At 43.4% G+C, this 16,957-nt stretch overlaps 1 protein-coding gene across 1 annotated transcript in view; it reads left to right on the top strand.

Annotated features, from left to right (window-relative positions):
* Window positions 1–15,580, top strand: part of jag1b (jagged canonical Notch ligand 1b) — a 38,254-nt gene extending 22,674 nt beyond the window's left edge. Inside the window, exons 9-26 of the mRNA XM_088421171.1 lie at window positions 211–324; window positions 443–556; window positions 936–982; window positions 2,281–2,454; window positions 2,812–2,962; window positions 4,652–4,816; window positions 4,903–5,016; window positions 5,111–5,224; window positions 6,092–6,205; window positions 6,578–6,694; window positions 8,623–8,650; window positions 9,942–10,027; window positions 10,638–10,751; window positions 10,846–10,955; window positions 12,332–12,571; window positions 12,813–12,953; window positions 13,155–13,296; window positions 13,654–15,580. Coding sequence (XP_088277297.1) covers window positions 211–324; window positions 443–556; window positions 936–982; window positions 2,281–2,454; window positions 2,812–2,962; window positions 4,652–4,816; window positions 4,903–5,016; window positions 5,111–5,224; window positions 6,092–6,205; window positions 6,578–6,694; window positions 8,623–8,650; window positions 9,942–10,027; window positions 10,638–10,751; window positions 10,846–10,955; window positions 12,332–12,571; window positions 12,813–12,953; window positions 13,155–13,296; window positions 13,654–14,132 — 2,564 coding nt within the window. The 3' untranslated portion in view covers window positions 14,133–15,580. The remainder of the gene's footprint in view (window positions 1–210; window positions 325–442; window positions 557–935; window positions 983–2,280; window positions 2,455–2,811; window positions 2,963–4,651; window positions 4,817–4,902; window positions 5,017–5,110; window positions 5,225–6,091; window positions 6,206–6,577; window positions 6,695–8,622; window positions 8,651–9,941; window positions 10,028–10,637; window positions 10,752–10,845; window positions 10,956–12,331; window positions 12,572–12,812; window positions 12,954–13,154; window positions 13,297–13,653) is intronic.
* The last annotated feature ends 1,377 nt before the right edge of the window (window positions 15,581–16,957 follow it).

The following is a 16,957-nucleotide window of genomic DNA, read 5'->3' as shown; positions in this document are numbered from 1 at the left end:
ATATTAATTGAAAATTGAAATATCAGAATATCAGAAAATAATAGGGAAGAACAACTTTTAGACGGCAATAACTTTCAAAGATCTTTTTTTATCGGGCTGGAAGTGAATGAGTTAAGAGTAACAGATACAGGATTTGTATTACTTGGTGTGTCCCAAGACTTATGTCCTAAGTAGTGTACCTTGCCAGATAACCTGAATTCTCCCATGCAGACATCGACGACTGCTCTCCAAACCCTTGTAATCACGGAGGGACCTGCCAAGATCTGGTCAACGGCTACAAGTGTCTTTGTCCGTCGCAGTGGACTGGGAAGACGTGTTTGATAGGTGAGCCTATCACTGCACTCTTTTACTTTACTGTGCCACTGCATAGCTGTCAACTGCACATGCACTGTAAATACCAACCCAACATCCTGTGTGGCCCCTCCTCAATCCCCCCCACTAGATGCCAACGAATGTGACGCCAAGCCCTGCGTGAATGCCAACTCGTGCCGCAACCTGATTGGCGGATACTTCTGTGAATGCAGCCCTGGTTGGACGGGGCAGAACTGCGACGTCAGTAAGTTGACAGCTGTCAGCTGCAGCTGTGGACCCCGCCGGCAGCCCTGCCTTTTTTTTTATTTTATTTTATTTTTTTATCTCATTCTGGGCCTGCCACAGCGGCCGAATAAAACTCCTGCCTTGTTCAAATATGAAAAGTAAAATAGCAACACAAATGTGTTGGCCCCTGCAGCCCTACCAAAGATCTGTGGTTTTAACACAATCCCAGGACTAGTTTCGTTTGGCCACAGAAGCAGATTGCTCAATACTCTGTGCTCTCTTTACTGGTTCTGCCGCCACGTCTCGCTTCTTCACCCCAACAATACTACACAGTTTCATGAACTTCACTTTATCCACTGTTTGCAGATTCGACTCTTAATGTTGTTTTTCCCACGTAGATATAAACGACTGCACGGACCAGTGCCAAAACGGGGGCATCTGCAAGGTATGTGTCCAACCCATTTTGAGAGTTATGCTTCGTTTGAAGGATTGCCTCGTTCATTAGTTCCCTAAAATTTTACATGAACCACACATTTTTGTGGGGCACTAAAGCTCAATTGTTTGGTTCTTTTCATTTTGGATACACGTAAGTCCAGTTAAAAAGTATTAGGGCTCGATTAAACATTGGCCAAAAATATTGAGATGATTACTTTTACTTTTATGTACCCCAACCATGAAATGTGTTGAGGACAGCAGACCTGTCATTCAAAACAAAGCAACACTTCATGTTTACAAGCAATACTTAGTTGAGCAACGCAAGACAGTTGTGTCAAGAATTGACCTGGACGCCACTATTTTATACACCTAAAAAAAGTAAAATGGACAGTTCAACATAAATGGAGCATATATGTGTAAAATGACTAAACAAATGACAAGAATTAATGTTCTTATAACTTTAATAATTGTGCCATCCAATACAGTATGTGAAATGAAAAGCAAAGTTGTTGCTTTAAACAGTTTATTACTGCTGACCCCTGCTATTCGAGGAAAATAGGTGCCAGGCCGGCTCGTGAATAATGAAAATCTGCATATAATTGACACCTTTTTTAATGCATCTGAAGGAAACGAATGCTGTTTTTTTTTCTTTTTTTAAAAAAAATTTGTCAGTCAGGCCTAAAACTTAGTTTTTCTCAAAGGGAAATTCACCCCCCCCTCCAAAAACCCCCCAAAATGTGTTCATTTATGCCCCTACCAGTTTAACGTTCGGATTAATACTGTTTGTGAAATCCGAGTGAAGCAGCATAATTCCTCTTTTAACCAATCTCTATGTGCAGCCACTTTGCCACAACTGAAATTGTCACAGTTTCTCTTGTATTGACCTATCACAACTTACTTCTTTTCCAAGTTTGGTCATGTGATGTTTGCAAGCTATGAGCCGTGATTGTTTAATACTTGAGCATAATGGCTGCCCACTGAAATGAATAAAAACTAGGAGGATTTCGCTGCTTAATTCAGATGACACAAACGCAACAATGATCCAAACGCTGTGTTTTGAATAGTAGAGCTGCTTCTCCTTCTTTGGATAGTATTACAATATTTTTCTTCCCATCAAATCCCTCTTCAACTGGAAACAGCAATAAAAAAAAAAATCAACTAACAGTTAAAATGAAGTATATTCCGTTTTGTTTTGAAATTCCTGTGATTTTGAGATTTTTTCTACAAAAAAAACAAAAGCAGGTTCCAGTATTCTTTCTGTATTCAAAGCACTAAATGGTGGCATTTGAATATTCTTGATACAACCAGGACCTGGTGAACGGCTATCGCTGTGTGTGCCCCCCGGGTTTCGCCGGCGAGCACTGCGAGAGGGACATCGACGAGTGCGCGAGCTCGCCGTGTCTGAACGGCGGGCGCTGTCAGGACGACGTCAACGGCTTCCACTGTCTTTGTCTGGCCAGATTTTCAGGAAATCTCTGCCAGGTAAGACGGCCGCCATCCTCTGCGCCAACACGTGGGCCGGCGTCCGCCGGCGTCACGGTGTGTTCCCACCCTCCTACATGGCTGCCCTGCAATATTTTTTGAAAGGGAACGCTTTGTGGAAGCTTCCCCTGGCTTAAGTGGGACGCATTCCTCGGCGCTGAGGCCCAGACTCTGAGGACGGCTCCTATGTCTCTGCCTTGTTTTTCCCCCTTCCTCCGCGTACTTTGCGTGTGTATTGTTTCCTGGCACGGCCTGTAGGGAGGATGCTGCGGCTTTTTGTTCTGTTTAGTGTAGCAGAAACTTTGTCAGATATCAGGTTTAGCCCTCTCTCAATATTCTATACTTTTCCCGCTCCAGCTGGATATCGATTACTGCTCGCCCGACCCGTGTCAGAATGGAGCGCCGTGCTTCAACCTGGCCACCGACTACTTCTGCGCCTGTCCGGAGGACTATGAGGGCAAGAACTGCTCTCACCTCAAAGACCACTGTCGCACCACTACGTGTAAAGGTACGTCCCTCGCCCTTCTCCGAGCCACAAGCCTTTTTCTGGAATTTCCTGTAAAAGGATACGCATTTTTATATACGCTGGATAAATGAAGATAGAGAACTATATCCTTCCCATGAGTGCGATACCTGTTTTTTTCTTTTTCTTTTTTTCCTGTGCTCAATTTTCTTGGCCAAGGTGATCACGCTCCACCTCCATCTCGCCCACAAATCTTTTCTGTCGATTCCCATGAAAATCTGGTAAAAGGCACATGGGTCTGTGTGGGAATGACTTGGTGGGCGAACGCTTCTTTTTCCTCTTCGATGAATCCGCGCATTGTGTGTGCATGTGTGTGTCTAATTGAGTGAGGGGACCAACCACGGAGTCAGATACCAGACGGTGAGATTCTTTCTGCTCTTGGCAAGAATTAAGTGATTACAGGGGAGCACATTCGGCCCACCCGCCTAACCTGATCAGACAAGTGGAAGGGAAAGGATTTCGGTGCAGAGTGGCCGGATCACTGTGGAATTGTTTATGGTATCATAACAATTTAAATATTTTTTCTACTGTTTCCTTTTAGCATTATATGCAGAGAGAATTGGCAAGGAGACTTGGACACCGATATCCACACGGAGTTCCTCATAACTCAGTTCAGTCATGAAATTGCTTTCCAATTGGTCCCACGCAGCTGGAGAATCGCAGCTAATGCCTCAATCATCGGTGGTCAACTTAAATGATGGGACGGGCTACATTTTTTCATTAGTGCTACCGAGGGCCACATTGGCCCATGCATATTTATGAAGGGAAAAAAAGGCCTTTTTAAACTTGGACCAAATATATGCATTCAGGATCTTGTCATTTTTGTGTGTGAACAGCACACACTAGCTTATTTTGGGCTCACCGCTTGTATAAAAGATCCGCCCTTCAACAATGCAACCACATTCTGTGATGTTTTTTTTCTTCAGTTGCAAAGAGGTCTTGTGCATGAAAATTACCATGACACAAAAATCAACCCTCTCAAAATTGTCACACTATGCTGTTACAAAGTTTGTCCTGAATTCCATTTCAAAGCCCCTCGTTCTTTCCATTGACTGCTATGAGAGTGTGGGTGCGTATTGAGTCTGCACAGGTGGTATAGGGGAGGAATGAGGGCGTTCCCCGGTTAGTGATGTCACGACGCAAACAAAGCAATCACCCAGTGTTTCTTCAGATTGGGTGGGGCGAGTGCTGATCGTGAAGCAATGAGTAGGAATTCTCCCGCCATGGGTCAGTGAAGGAAAGTGACATTTAGGGGTCTTTATCTGACAAATTAGCTTTGAAAATTATTAAACATGATCCAGTCCTATTATCCGCTGAACATAGAAACCGAGCTGTCTTGCAAAAAGCAAAAACCAGCATATACTACGGTGGTAGTTGGGTATTGAATTGTGAGTGTGCGACAGGTTACATTGAAGTAGCAAACATGTTTGAAGTAGCAAACATGTTTATAATCCATCCACTCCCAAATTTACCAGTTGCTCATCCCTTGTTAAGATTAAGAGGGAACTGAGTTTACTAGTCCATTTCCTTATTGATTGACCTATGTAAGTGTCTTATCTTTTTCTTTTTACACAATTCTGTGATGTGACTTTGAATTTCGGTCAGTGGATCTGTAAGCCATCTTTTTATGTTGGGTTGAGTTGGTTATGCGCCGCTGCCTCCGTCTGTGTGCAGTGATAGACAGTTGCACGGTCGCAGTGGCATCAAACAGTACACCGGGAGGCGAGCGCTACATTTCTTCCAATGTGTGTGGCCCTCATGGCCGGTGCCGGAGTCAAGCTGGTGGCCAGTTCAGCTGCGAATGTCAAGAAGGATTCAGAGGAACATACTGCCACGAGAGTAAGAACCGTCAATACATCATATCATTAATCATAATAATGTCAGCTCATATTCCTCTTTTGTTTTTTTCTTTTCTTGAACGCCAGATATCAATGACTGTGAGAGCAGCCCGTGCCGCAATGGCGGCACCTGCATTGACAAAGTTAGCGTGTACCAGTGTATCTGCGCTGATGGCTGGGAGGGCGACCACTGTGAAATCAGTGAGTACATACAGTAACTGCGACATCAAAGACTATTGAACGATGCTTTTGAGGCGCGGCACATTAATTCCACCCGTCTCCTATGCGGCACCAGACATTGATGACTGCAGCACCAACCCCTGTCATAATGGCGGAACGTGTCGGGACCTGGTGACTGATTTCCTTTGCGAGTGCAAGAATGGCTGGAAGGGAAAAACGTGCCACTCCCGTAAGATCCCGCCCTTCTGTATTATTATTTTGTCCCCCCTTTCTTTCCCTGTGCACACGTGTTGCTTGCCTGTGCAAGCTTGAGGTTTATGCTGATTTAGGTGCTTAGCCCATAATAACTGGGCCGGACTGTACATACATACATACATACTTCAGAGGCAGTATATATATATATATATATATATATATATATATATATATATATATATATATATATATATATATATATATATATATTATATATTACACTCATTTTCGATATATTTTTGTAATAATTAGCATTTTCTTTAAAAGTGTATGTAATGAATTCCAATTTTGTATGATGGTATGATCGTTACATTAAAATTTTCTACGGAACACCAAATAGAATGCAGTCAGAGTAAATTCATAAATGACACACAAATATCCAACGAGAGGAAAAAAGTATGTTCAACTTATTCAATCCCAAAGATGTTTTTGTTACATCTTTTTAAGAATCCAGACGTTCAGTCCCCATTCTATTTTTCCAATTGTTTGGCTAAAGGAGGCTTTTGACACATTTATGTTATTATATAGTATTATATAGTATTTTATATAGTATTTATATAGTATGTGATGCTTTTTTTAACTTTTAACAGTCACATTGTTGGTTGTAAAATCGTGGCAACCAGGTCAATTCCTTGTACAACTTACATGACATTTATAAAAAAATTAAGTTTTGAATGAAAGGTCCATATAATGACCCTTATTAAGGTTATGGTATATTCTGTGAAATAAGTAATGAGCCCAGTGTTACTTGTGTATTTTAGCTACTGTAAATTGTTAGCATTATGATCATTTAGACCCTTGTAGTTTCATCAAACTCAACATGTGTAAACGCTCCCTCCAGGCGAAAGTCAATGCGACGAAGCCACTTGCAACAACGGAGGCACCTGCCATGATGAAGGCAACGCGTTCCAGTGCAAGTGCTCACCAGGGTGGGAGGGGACAACATGCAACATAGGTAAGTCCCAACACGGCAGCACTCTGGGGAAAAAGTCTCTTGTGTGGTAGATCCCCCTCTTGCCGCAAAGCCAAAAGCAGATTTTAGCCCTTCACTCTGTCAACGCTCTTTCTGTCTCTGCCCTTTTTGCCCTCCCGTGTGTGCTGACAGACAGATGCTCAAATACCCCCATTGCGCTAACAATACCCCTTCAATGTTTTGGAATGCGGACTTCCCCCAGAACGGGAACCCTGGTCAAAATAGTCCAATAGCAATGTGCCGCGATGTTGAAGTCAGGATGGCGCACCCTGTGTAACTTAAGATTGCTCTTCTGATAAGCTTCCAAGTCGCCCCAGACATAACTATGCGCTTAATTTGTTTGTTTTCTTTCAGCTAAGAACTCAAGTTGTCTTCCAAATCCTTGTGAGAATGGCGGTACCTGTGTGGTGACAGGGGAGTCTTTCTCCTGCGTCTGCAAGGAAGGCTGGGAGGGTCCCACGTGCACCCAAAGTAAGTCTATGCGCTTATTATTTAACTGGTCAAATTGCATGGTATGTAGCTGACTTATACTCAACACAGTTATGCTTTCAAAGTTTTCGAAAAGGGCAAACAGTTTGTCTCTTTAATTTCTTTATTTTTACATACTCAGTGGCATGCATTTCGGTGTATGTAAATCTGGGTTTGTTTTATGGCATTCAATTGTGTGCAAGAGTATAAGAAAAGGGGAAAAAATGGTGGAAAAAAAATCTAAATCAAAGAAAAAAGATTTGAATGTATGAAACATCTATAAAATTAGTAATTGTAGCATTAATATGAATGCATTCACAGTATTTATTTTCAAATTAATCAAGCCAAATACTTACTTACTTACGTACTTTAAGTACGTCAATTAAGATCGCAAAAAAATATATATTTTATTTTCGGGCCATACCACCCAGCCCTACTTCTGACACAAATACAACAAATTATATTTGACCTGATCTGATGAGAGCTGAGAAAAAACATGCGTTGGGACCAAAAATCATTTTACAGACCCTCAAATTACATGTTGGTAGGTATTCTGTCTTAGCTAAGTGCTCTGTACTGTAGTTAGCTATTCCAAGTGTATTTGAATATGAAGCCTAAATATGGCTTTGTTGCAGTTTTTTTTTTTTTTTTTTTTTGCTGTTCTTGATATAGAGTGTGTCTATACATTGCTGCGTACTTGGATTACTTGTTCCTACCACTGGAAAATTTCCCCATAGCATGATGCTGCCACCACCATGTATTGGTCAGGTGATGAGCAATGTCTAGTTTTCACCAAACATGACATCAGAAACTAGTGCAGTCTGTCTCATGAGACCCTAAAAACCACAGATTTTTTTTTCCCCCTTTCCCTTAACTCAAAACGATCCTGTATCTGAGATCAATCAACAGTTCCTTTGCGCTTCGCTTGTACTATGACAAGCACTGTCAGCTGTGGGACAGGCGTCTGCATATTGAAATCATGTTCAGTCATACTGTTTTGACTTAGTTTGTTTTTGTTTGTTTGTTTGTTTGTTTGTTTTTACGACATTCATTTGGACAGCAAAGTAAGAATTTCATTGCACGGAGAAACTTGTTTCAACACAGTTCATATGACAATAAACTCTTTGAATTTTGAATCTTAAATAATGACACCAGTGTTACTTGTGTCCAACTTCTTAACTACGTAAATGGTAAAATGTTAAACTAATAATCAGATATCGGGCAATTTGGCCAATGTTTGCAGAGACCTAATTGGCTGATTTTATCAGCCGGCCAACAAATCGGTCGGGTCCTTATGTCGATCATATGAATCCTCGTAATGGTCTGGAATTAGCACACACACCAAAGGAAAAAATAAACCCTATGGACAAACCCTGAGATAGACGTCCTGTATGGTGTTTAAATTAAAAAAAAAAAAATGGCCGCAGTCGGCCATGAGTCGAGAAAGAGGAGGGAGAGAACAGGGGCTCAACCTTCGGAAAGTGGAGACAGATGTTTCTCCCCCTTGTCCAAAATCGCACCCCTTCCCTCCACTCTCCTTGTTGCATTCCTGTCCAAACAGTGACATGTCTGCTTGTTCTGCAGTCCTGCTCTCTTTCACCGGCCGCCCTGCCCCTCAGCTCGTGCACTCTGAAACCGAAATTCCCCAACATTTGAGGGGAAAAAAAACAACAAAAAAAACAAAAGGAGGCGGGGGGAGAGTGCGGTTGTGAATCTGGGTGTGTGTAGTTGTTGTGGTGACGGCGGTGGAAGGGAGGAGTGAGCTCTAACACTGCGGTTAATAAGACACAACTATTGGGCTGAATGGGAGCCCGGGCCCTGTGCACACACACGCCCGGGTGTGCTCTTTGCCATTTTGTGTACCAAACACCTTGACCAAAAAAAAAAATAAATAAAACACCATGCTTATTACTTTCTACTCTCTCTTTCAGACACCAATGACTGCAGTCCGCACCCATGGTAAGTTGAAGTGTATAACAAAGATAAATTGAGTCAAAAAAATTCTTCACAATAAGATATTCAATGCGATCGGGGAATTTGAATTAAGTAGCCAAATACACCCCTTTTTATATGTCTCATTTTGTTACAATCTGTTGACGGAATACGACGTCACAGTTGTTCGGGGCTCGGGTAATGCCCAAACACGGCTCAGCTTGCAAACGTTACACGACTAAACTAAGTTACTTGAGTCTTGAGCAATTCTGATGGCATTTTCAAGTCTAAATGAAGGTCTAGTGTTTAGACTAATGGAGACACATAGAATGTTATTTATTGTCAAGAAAAATTGTGACTTGATTTGCCTTTATTTTTACAGTATGCAGTGTTCACTTCTGCACGCTTTATGCACAATTTCAGTCTTTCAGGGATTTTATTTAATTTTTTCAAAAGACTCGTCACCACTTTACAGCAGCATGTACCACAATAAAACTCCCACGCTCAAGCAATCTAACAGCCTGTTAATACTCGTCTTGTTCAGCTGCAAATGAAGTTGGAGTCATGGCATTGTATCAGGGTGTTTTGGCAACAACTCTTCATGACTCTTATAGGCGGTGCTCTTGGTTCCATGAGTGAGAGAGCTGTGTGGAGACATACATGCGGGGGAGGAGGGTGGAGTGTGAGCGGATGCGTGAGAGGATGACAAGACAGACTGAGACTGGCCCTTTAAGGAAACATTTTGGGAGGGGGGGGGCCTCGGGACCGCGGGGAGAGTTAGCTGCCGCTCACTAAGCTCTGATGCACTGTGTGTTGTAAATGAAAATATAGTTTGCGCCTATATTGAATGGTGGTTTCCCCAATAACCATAGAGGGAAAAACCAAAATGACCCATATGTGTGAAGAGTTCAAACTTAAAACAACTTTTAGGTGACAGCATCAGGATGCTAAGTGGGATATATTGTTATCATATTACCACCACTGTCTGGTTAACACCAACCAGCAACAATATGACAATTTGCATCACTGCAGTAGTTTCAATTATAATTCCGTTACGCTCAACATAAAACACTGGCTCTATTGAAAGTTATGAAATTAATACCTCTCTGACAGTGCCAATGAAAACTCGGCATTATCCCTGTAATAATTGATTATATGTTGACATAAAGGTAATATGTCATTGTGATTTTGGGTCCCCGGGAGGAACTAAAATTTGAGCCTTGAAATGTAATTGAAACCCTTGTGCTAACTTTTTTATATTCTTGGGAACAGAGGAAAAGGGTGCGTCACTAAAAATAAGCTTCCTTCTCTCCTACAGCTACAACAGTGGAACTTGCGTAGACGGAGACAACTGGTACCGCTGCGAGTGCGCCCCGGGCTTCGCAGGTCCAGACTGTCGGATCAGTGAGTATTAAACCCCGCGTCCTCCCGACTCGCCTGTATCGCTCGTCCCTGATCCGCGTCAGGGCCGTCCATATATAGCGCGGGCGGGCGACGGGCTCGCTACAAAGGCCCGGTCTAGCCGGCCAATTATCTGGGCGTTGGGCCCCGGGCCAGGCCGAGCCATTTCGGTGTCACTCCACCAGGCCCCACTGCTGTCCCCGGGGGAAAGCGGCTTAGTGTGCCAACAGCTAATCAGCCATGCTCTCTGACACTGATTACACAGATTGTTTTCCCTCTTAAAGGCTTTCAGATGGCCACATTCTTTCCCATTGCGAGCCCTTTGTTCCGTTAAGTCCGGCCTGTAACTCCCGCATACTTGCGAGCGATGCTGCTTTTCAAGCCCAGTAAGGTGGGGGGAGGCGTATCCGAGCCCGTTAAATGCAAGTTTGCCTTTTTTTTTTTTTTTTTTTCAAATTAACTTTTTTTGTTGAGGTCTGCTTAAATGACACATGACCTCAGTGAACCTAGCCAGAGAATTAGAGTTGTTTGCGGACTGATTATCCTCAATGCTTGCACTCTGTCTGGATGCATTTATGCCACTAAGGAGCCCGTTCTCCTCTCCTCCACGCAGATATCAACGAGTGCCAGTCCTCCCCGTGCTCCTTCGGCTCAACCTGCGTCGATGAAATCAACGGCTATCGGTGCCTGTGCCCGCCAGACAGAAGCGGGGCACACTGTCAAGAAGGTACATGTTGTTTTCAATGAAACGGGCTCCTCATCAAACCCAGTCTCACGCATGTTCTTCATTTTCCCCCGTCTCTTTCTCCTCTTCATCGCAGTGACCAGAAAAGCCTGCTCAGTTAACGGACACGCGATCTCAGATGGGGTCAAATGGGATGAAGACTGCAACACTTGCCACTGTTCCAACGGGAAAGTCGTATGCACAAAGGTATGCGAAGCATGGACCACGCGCGTGTCACCGAGTGTTAATGTTGTCTATTGGGAGAACGTGTGCGTGAACAATGACAGGATTAGAAGCGGACTCCGAGTGGGTGTGAGGCAAGCGGAAAAAGATCTTAGGTCGGGCCACTAATATTCAGTCATGTGGAGCAGCTTTGCTCTGCGGTGTCACATTCTCCACTGCGGTGATGTCATTTGTTTTGAGAGGAAACACAATGGCATTGGTCTTGTGCCACACTTTCTCATCTCCCACGCTCGCGCTGGAGGAGGATGAGTCATTTGATAACAGACGAGGCCGTGCATTTCTACTTCCCATCTAAGCGTTGAGTGAGGGTAAATAAAGGGAGGGATGCTTTACATGCAGGGATGCACCAAAATGAAAACGGTTGGCTGCAACTGAAAAGGAGAAGCACAAAATTTCAAAATAAGTAAATCAACTTTTCCGCGCACCACTTCATGGCAGGAGACTTAATTAAATGTGTTAACTTTTTGGTGGTACAAAAAGAACAAAGGCAGGTCTATTCTTTATTTTGACTCATTGACATACCAACCACCAGAATGGAAGACAAAAGTCATTATTTTATTAGCTATTGTAAACAAAAGTGAACAGATGGACCATTTGTTGTAATTAAGTAAAATATTAAACGTAATTTATTCCTGATATGTCAGCTTTTAGAGATTAATAGGGAAGCCCACATTGTTCAGACATTTGCTGTTTTTACGTTGAATGCATTGGATTTTTTTTTTCTTCAGTCTGATTTTGAAATGTCTGTCTGCCGGTGTTTGAATGCACCTAGTAGTTTAATTTTTTTTAAGACCTAATTAATGAGTTGACGTCGTGTGAAGCAAGGTAAAATGTTTCCAAACTTTTGACTGGTACTACACATCGGCCATTGAAACCAGTGAAGAGAATTGAACTGCTATCCAGGTTCCCTTATTTACACAGAAACTTAATTGAAGGGACAACCATTTTTCATTATAAATTTCAAAAACTTGCAAATAAATGTGGTCTTAACAACCAACAGTATGTTTTCAATATAACCTTAGGTCTAGTTATGATTGAATTATATTAGATGAGGGGTGGCACTCCTCCGGAGGCTGCTGTGTCTGTTGTAGCTACAGACAATGGTAAATGCAGCACCTCCTGCTGTCCGTAATGAAAAACGGTCTAAATCTTACACATTGACCCTTTAATCGTAAAAGTCATTTTTACCAGCCATAAAAAATCTAAAAGAAAGAGGATCTCTCTTTCTCCAATTTGATTTAGCAATGAGACGGAAAAACTGAAAATATCAAATACGGTTCATTGTGTAATTACTGTTACGGCCGGTATTGCTTCATCTGGTGTCATTCTATTCTCTCCAGATGTGGTGCGGTCCAATGACTTGCCATGTCGGCGCCCCAGTTCGAGGCGGCTGTCCTTCAGGCCAGAGCTGCCTCCCCATCAGGGAGGGCCACTGTTTTGTCAAGCCCTGTCTCGGACTCGGGGAGTGCTGGCGCTCCAACTCGCTCCCGCCGAGCCCCAAATGTCACCCCGGCTCCAGCTACCAGGACAATAGCTGCGCCAACATCACCTTCACTTTCAACAAGGACATCTTGACTAGAGTGAGCTGGGCTTGCCTTTTTTTCTTTTTTTTTTTTTGGGGGGGGGGGGGGGGGGGGCGTATTAAGCCCTGAATCAGATTAGATTATGGCCACATGGAATCATCACTCATGTAAACAGCAGATAGAAGCTGACATCATACATTTGTGGGCTAAAATCAAGTCAACAACCCCACACTCACCCACTTCCTTGTTGCCCTCTGCTTCTATATGCCTGAACATTTGCCTCATATTTGTTCCCCAGGGCGTGCAGAGCTTGACGGTGGAGAACGTGTGCAACCAGCTGAGGCGCTTGTACGTGGTGAAGAATTTCTCCTTGGAGCATTCCGTGTCCATAACCTGTGACCCGTCATTCTCGGCCAGCAACGAGATCCACGTCTGCATCGTGAGTAGCTCGTCCCCCCTTGTCGTCAAAGTGAAAGCTATTAGTGGAATTTGATTGACGGCGCTCGGCGTCGGTGTGCCGTCTTCAGGTTGAAACGCGCCGTCGCCGGTTTGATAAGAATGATGCAATCCGATGTACCTGGCAGACAAGTGGAAGCTAATTCTTTTTTACATTTTTTTTTTCCTCCCCCCGATCACGTAGTCAACAGAGGACCATCGTTTGGACGGGAGCCCAATAAAGGAGATCACCGAGCGGATAATCGACCTGGTTAGCAAACGCAACGGGAACAACACCATCATTGCTTCCATCGTGGAGGTGCGCGTGCCAAGCCCAAGCAAAACTGGTACGACGCTGCAGCACAAACACACACATCCCCCTGAGCTTTTTGTCAGACACGCAGACACTTGTACGTTTAAATTCAAACGGGGCAGCGGCGGCGCATTCCTGCCGCTGACTGCTACGTCACGTCAGGAGTAATTGAGTTTTAAAAAGAATGTAGTCCAAACTACGGGCGGGAAGAGCTTTGCGTTTGGTCGGGCTGGTAAGACTCGCACATGTCCGCCATTCATCAACGGGCTGACAGCTAAAAGAATCCCCTCCCCCGCCCGCGAGGTCAGGTTGCGCCGGCGAGGAGCGTGGGCCATGCGTTAAAAGTCCCGTTATCCTTTTTGGCTGACCGTTAAATTTCTGGTGTCTCCAGACTACTTGGTGCCCCTCCTCAGCTCCGTCTTCATCGTCCTCTGGGTCCTCCTGCTCATCTCCCTCTTGCTGTGGTGCATGCGCCGGCGGCGGAAACAGAGCAGCCCCGGGGGCGGGGGCGGCGCGGCGGCCGCCGGCTCGGAGGACAACACCACCAACAACGTGCGCGAGCAGCTGAACCAGATCAAGAACCCCATCGAGAAGCACGTGGGCCTCTCGGTGGCCATCAAAGACTACGAAAACAAGAACTCCATCATTGCCAATATAAGGACAAATCACCCCGAGGGGGACGAGGACGACAAGGAGAGGCACCTCCAGAAGGGCCGCTTCGCCAAACAGCCGGCGTACACGCTGGTGGAGCGGGACGAGAAGGTCTCCGGCCCCAACTCCGCGTCCAAACACCCAAATTGGACTAATAAACAGGACAACAGAGACTTGGAGACGGCAAACAGCATAAACAGAATGGACTACATAGTATAGCGGACAGCTGTGTTGCTGTGCAACCGAGCCTTGAACGTCTTCGCGCCCCGGCGGTGGGTGAACCGGGGGAAAGCTCTGGCATGCCTAGTTGCTAAACTGTCATGTCATTGGCGACCCCGCAGTATTTTCCTTTTTTTGCCCGTGTTAATTTAAGTTTTGACAAGCTGGCTTACACTGGCAGTGACGGTTGCTTTGGTTGGCTGGAAACACAAGGCACTGGTATACGTTTCACTGTAGAATGTTTAAGTTGACTCCTCTACATTTCAGTCCCACCCCCAGCCTGCCCCGCCCCGCCCCTTTCTTTTTTTTTTTTTTTTTTTAATTTAGTGGACACATGGAATGGGCTCCTGTTGTAATTGTTGTACAATGACTAAAACAACCCTGTTGTGTTCAGCACTAGAGCTAATCATCTTAGTGTGTGTTCTTTGAATTCTCTCTAGTACCGTTTTGGGGAAAGTGCCTTTTTTTGAGCTTTAGACTTCGCCACTGTCAAATGAGGAAAAAAGAAAAAAAGATCAACTTTATTATTTATTTTTATTTTGGGGGGAGGGTGGGAGGTGGAGACGGGGACAGGGCGGGTTTAATGTCAGCAATTGCTGCCAATATGAAGAATTTATGTTGATTTAGAACATGTCGATATGTACATTTTTTTTTATTAATCATTGTGTATATTTGATTTATTAATTTAATAATCAAGAGCCTTAAGATATCATTCCTTTTTATTTATATGTTCTGTCTAGTTTGAAGGTTTTGATAGCTGCGGAAGCTTCCATTTCTTTCAAGGACCGTTTCCTCCGATGCGTTCTATAAAGCCAAATGTCAGAATTATGTCAGAATTTCAGACAAACTATGGGCGCTCTTGGCCCGAGATTTTTTTTGTTGGTATTTTTTACACGGTTGACATTTCATTTATTTGTTGCCAGGACGTTGACTGAACGCAAGTGCGGATAAATAAAGGCCGCTTGCTGCGAGAAGTGGACACGATGGCAGACATATTGCTTGCCGTCAGACAGTATATCAGTAAGGGAACAAAAATGTCCTCAAGCAGCCTCAAAAGTTTCAAACGCAGTCCAGCTCCACGGACGTGACAAGGTGGGTCACATGACCACGACCAGCGAGGATTCCCATCCGCATGAGTCAGCGTGATCTCATAAGCTAGACTGTGAGTACTTGAAAAGTCGATTGGCGATGGGAACACTGTAGAAGCACATGAAATAGACGCCCCCCCCCCCCCGACACAAATCAACGTTTGCATCGGTCTTCATGAGGCTCTTCAAAGACAAACATGTTTATCTCATTTGTTAGCTTTTGAGATCATGGCAACATTTTTGTCCGTTTTTGTCTTGTTTGAACTTGAGAAAATGTGTTGATCTGGCAATATATTTTTGAAAGTTGTATTTATTAAATATTTTGTATGAAAAGAGAATTAAAGATGTCTTTGTTCTGGAGTGATGTTGACGTCAGTCTCTTAGGGATTTGAATGCATTCACAGCTACAGTACGGGAAAATAATTAAGCATGTGGACATACAATATCTGGCAGCCGTTGTGTTCCAGTGTTTGTTGAATTCCATTCCATTTCACAAGCCGCCATGTCTCGCATGCACTGTGAAATTTGTTGGAGGATCTCTGGCCTGGGGGGATTTTCAGAAGTGCTGGAACCAAGCAGAACAGTACAGCTCCCGAAATAAATCTACAATCTACTGTGAACTGGCTTTTTGAAAAACTGAATTTTTGTGTAGCGTATCTAGGCTGCCCCCTCCCCCAGGAAGTTTTATTTTTAATTCCGTAAAGTGTTTAGTAAATTGCTCATAAAAATACATTGTTTTTTGCAAACGACCAATAACTAAGGCATTTAAAAAAGTAGTCCAATGGAAAAAAAAATGACCTTTTGTTATGAGGCTTTTTTTTTTTAAACTACAGTATGTATAAGAGGGCGTTTTAAATAAGACACATTCTAAAGGTGTATAAAAACAAAACCAAACCAAAATAAAAAGACAGGCAATAAACAGTACGGTACAGTAATGTAAAAAAAAGCGTTTTTTTTTCGTCACAAAGTATACAGTAAAAAAAAAAAAAAAAAAAAAATCCCCATCAGCAGAAGAGGCAAATGTGGTGGCAGCATGAAACTGTCATCACTATAAAAAGATTTTCTACAGTGAAAATGAAAGTTTTTGTAGATCAAAAAAAATAAATGAAATTTCTTACGGCACAAATGAACCACAACGTGTATCTGCATCGATTTTTGCTTGGGGTGGTGGGCCAGTCTCATGCAGATGGCACATTACAAGCCTAACATTTCCTAAACAATATTGCCTTTGTCGGATTTAATAAAACCTTTCAGACTGGCAATCTCGAGAGCCTTTGGAGAGTTGTTATGCTTTTGCAGATTCTGTTAAGGATTAAAACCAATGCGAGAGATTAGCACCACCTCTTGAGAACAACTTAAAACCTATAAAAGCTTCGAACACTTGGGAGAGTTTCTCAAAAATACCATATTTGCTCATTCTTTACAAGATTTGGCCTCTCTAGGTTATTCAGCTCCAATTACAGCAGCTCCTTCTGAGGAAGTCACCACTGCTTAGTGTTGGGCAGACTTTGACTGTCAATGTGCTTTGAGCCTCCTGGAACGCTTGAGCGAGACATTGAACAGATCTTCATCGTATATCATCATGGTTGTTTTCCAATGACAACCGTGCAATTTACGTGCCTGTCAGAGTTTCCCTTTTTTTTCCTGGGAAAAAAACGGATTTATTCAGATCATAAAACGTCAGTCCAGTAAAACAGGTTTATTAAAAGAGTATATTATAGGGTGACATGTTATCAA

Source organism: Hippichthys cyanospilos, chromosome 8 (genome assembly GCF_059441005.1).
Source record: "Hippichthys cyanospilos isolate Australia breed blue-spotted pipefish chromosome 8, RoL_Hcya_1.0, whole genome shotgun sequence".
Classification (NCBI taxonomy): Eukaryota; Metazoa; Chordata; class Actinopteri; order Syngnathiformes; family Syngnathidae; genus Hippichthys; species Hippichthys cyanospilos.
The sequence above is the reverse complement of the archived record's forward strand: the minus strand, read 5'-3'. Positions and strand labels throughout refer to the sequence as shown.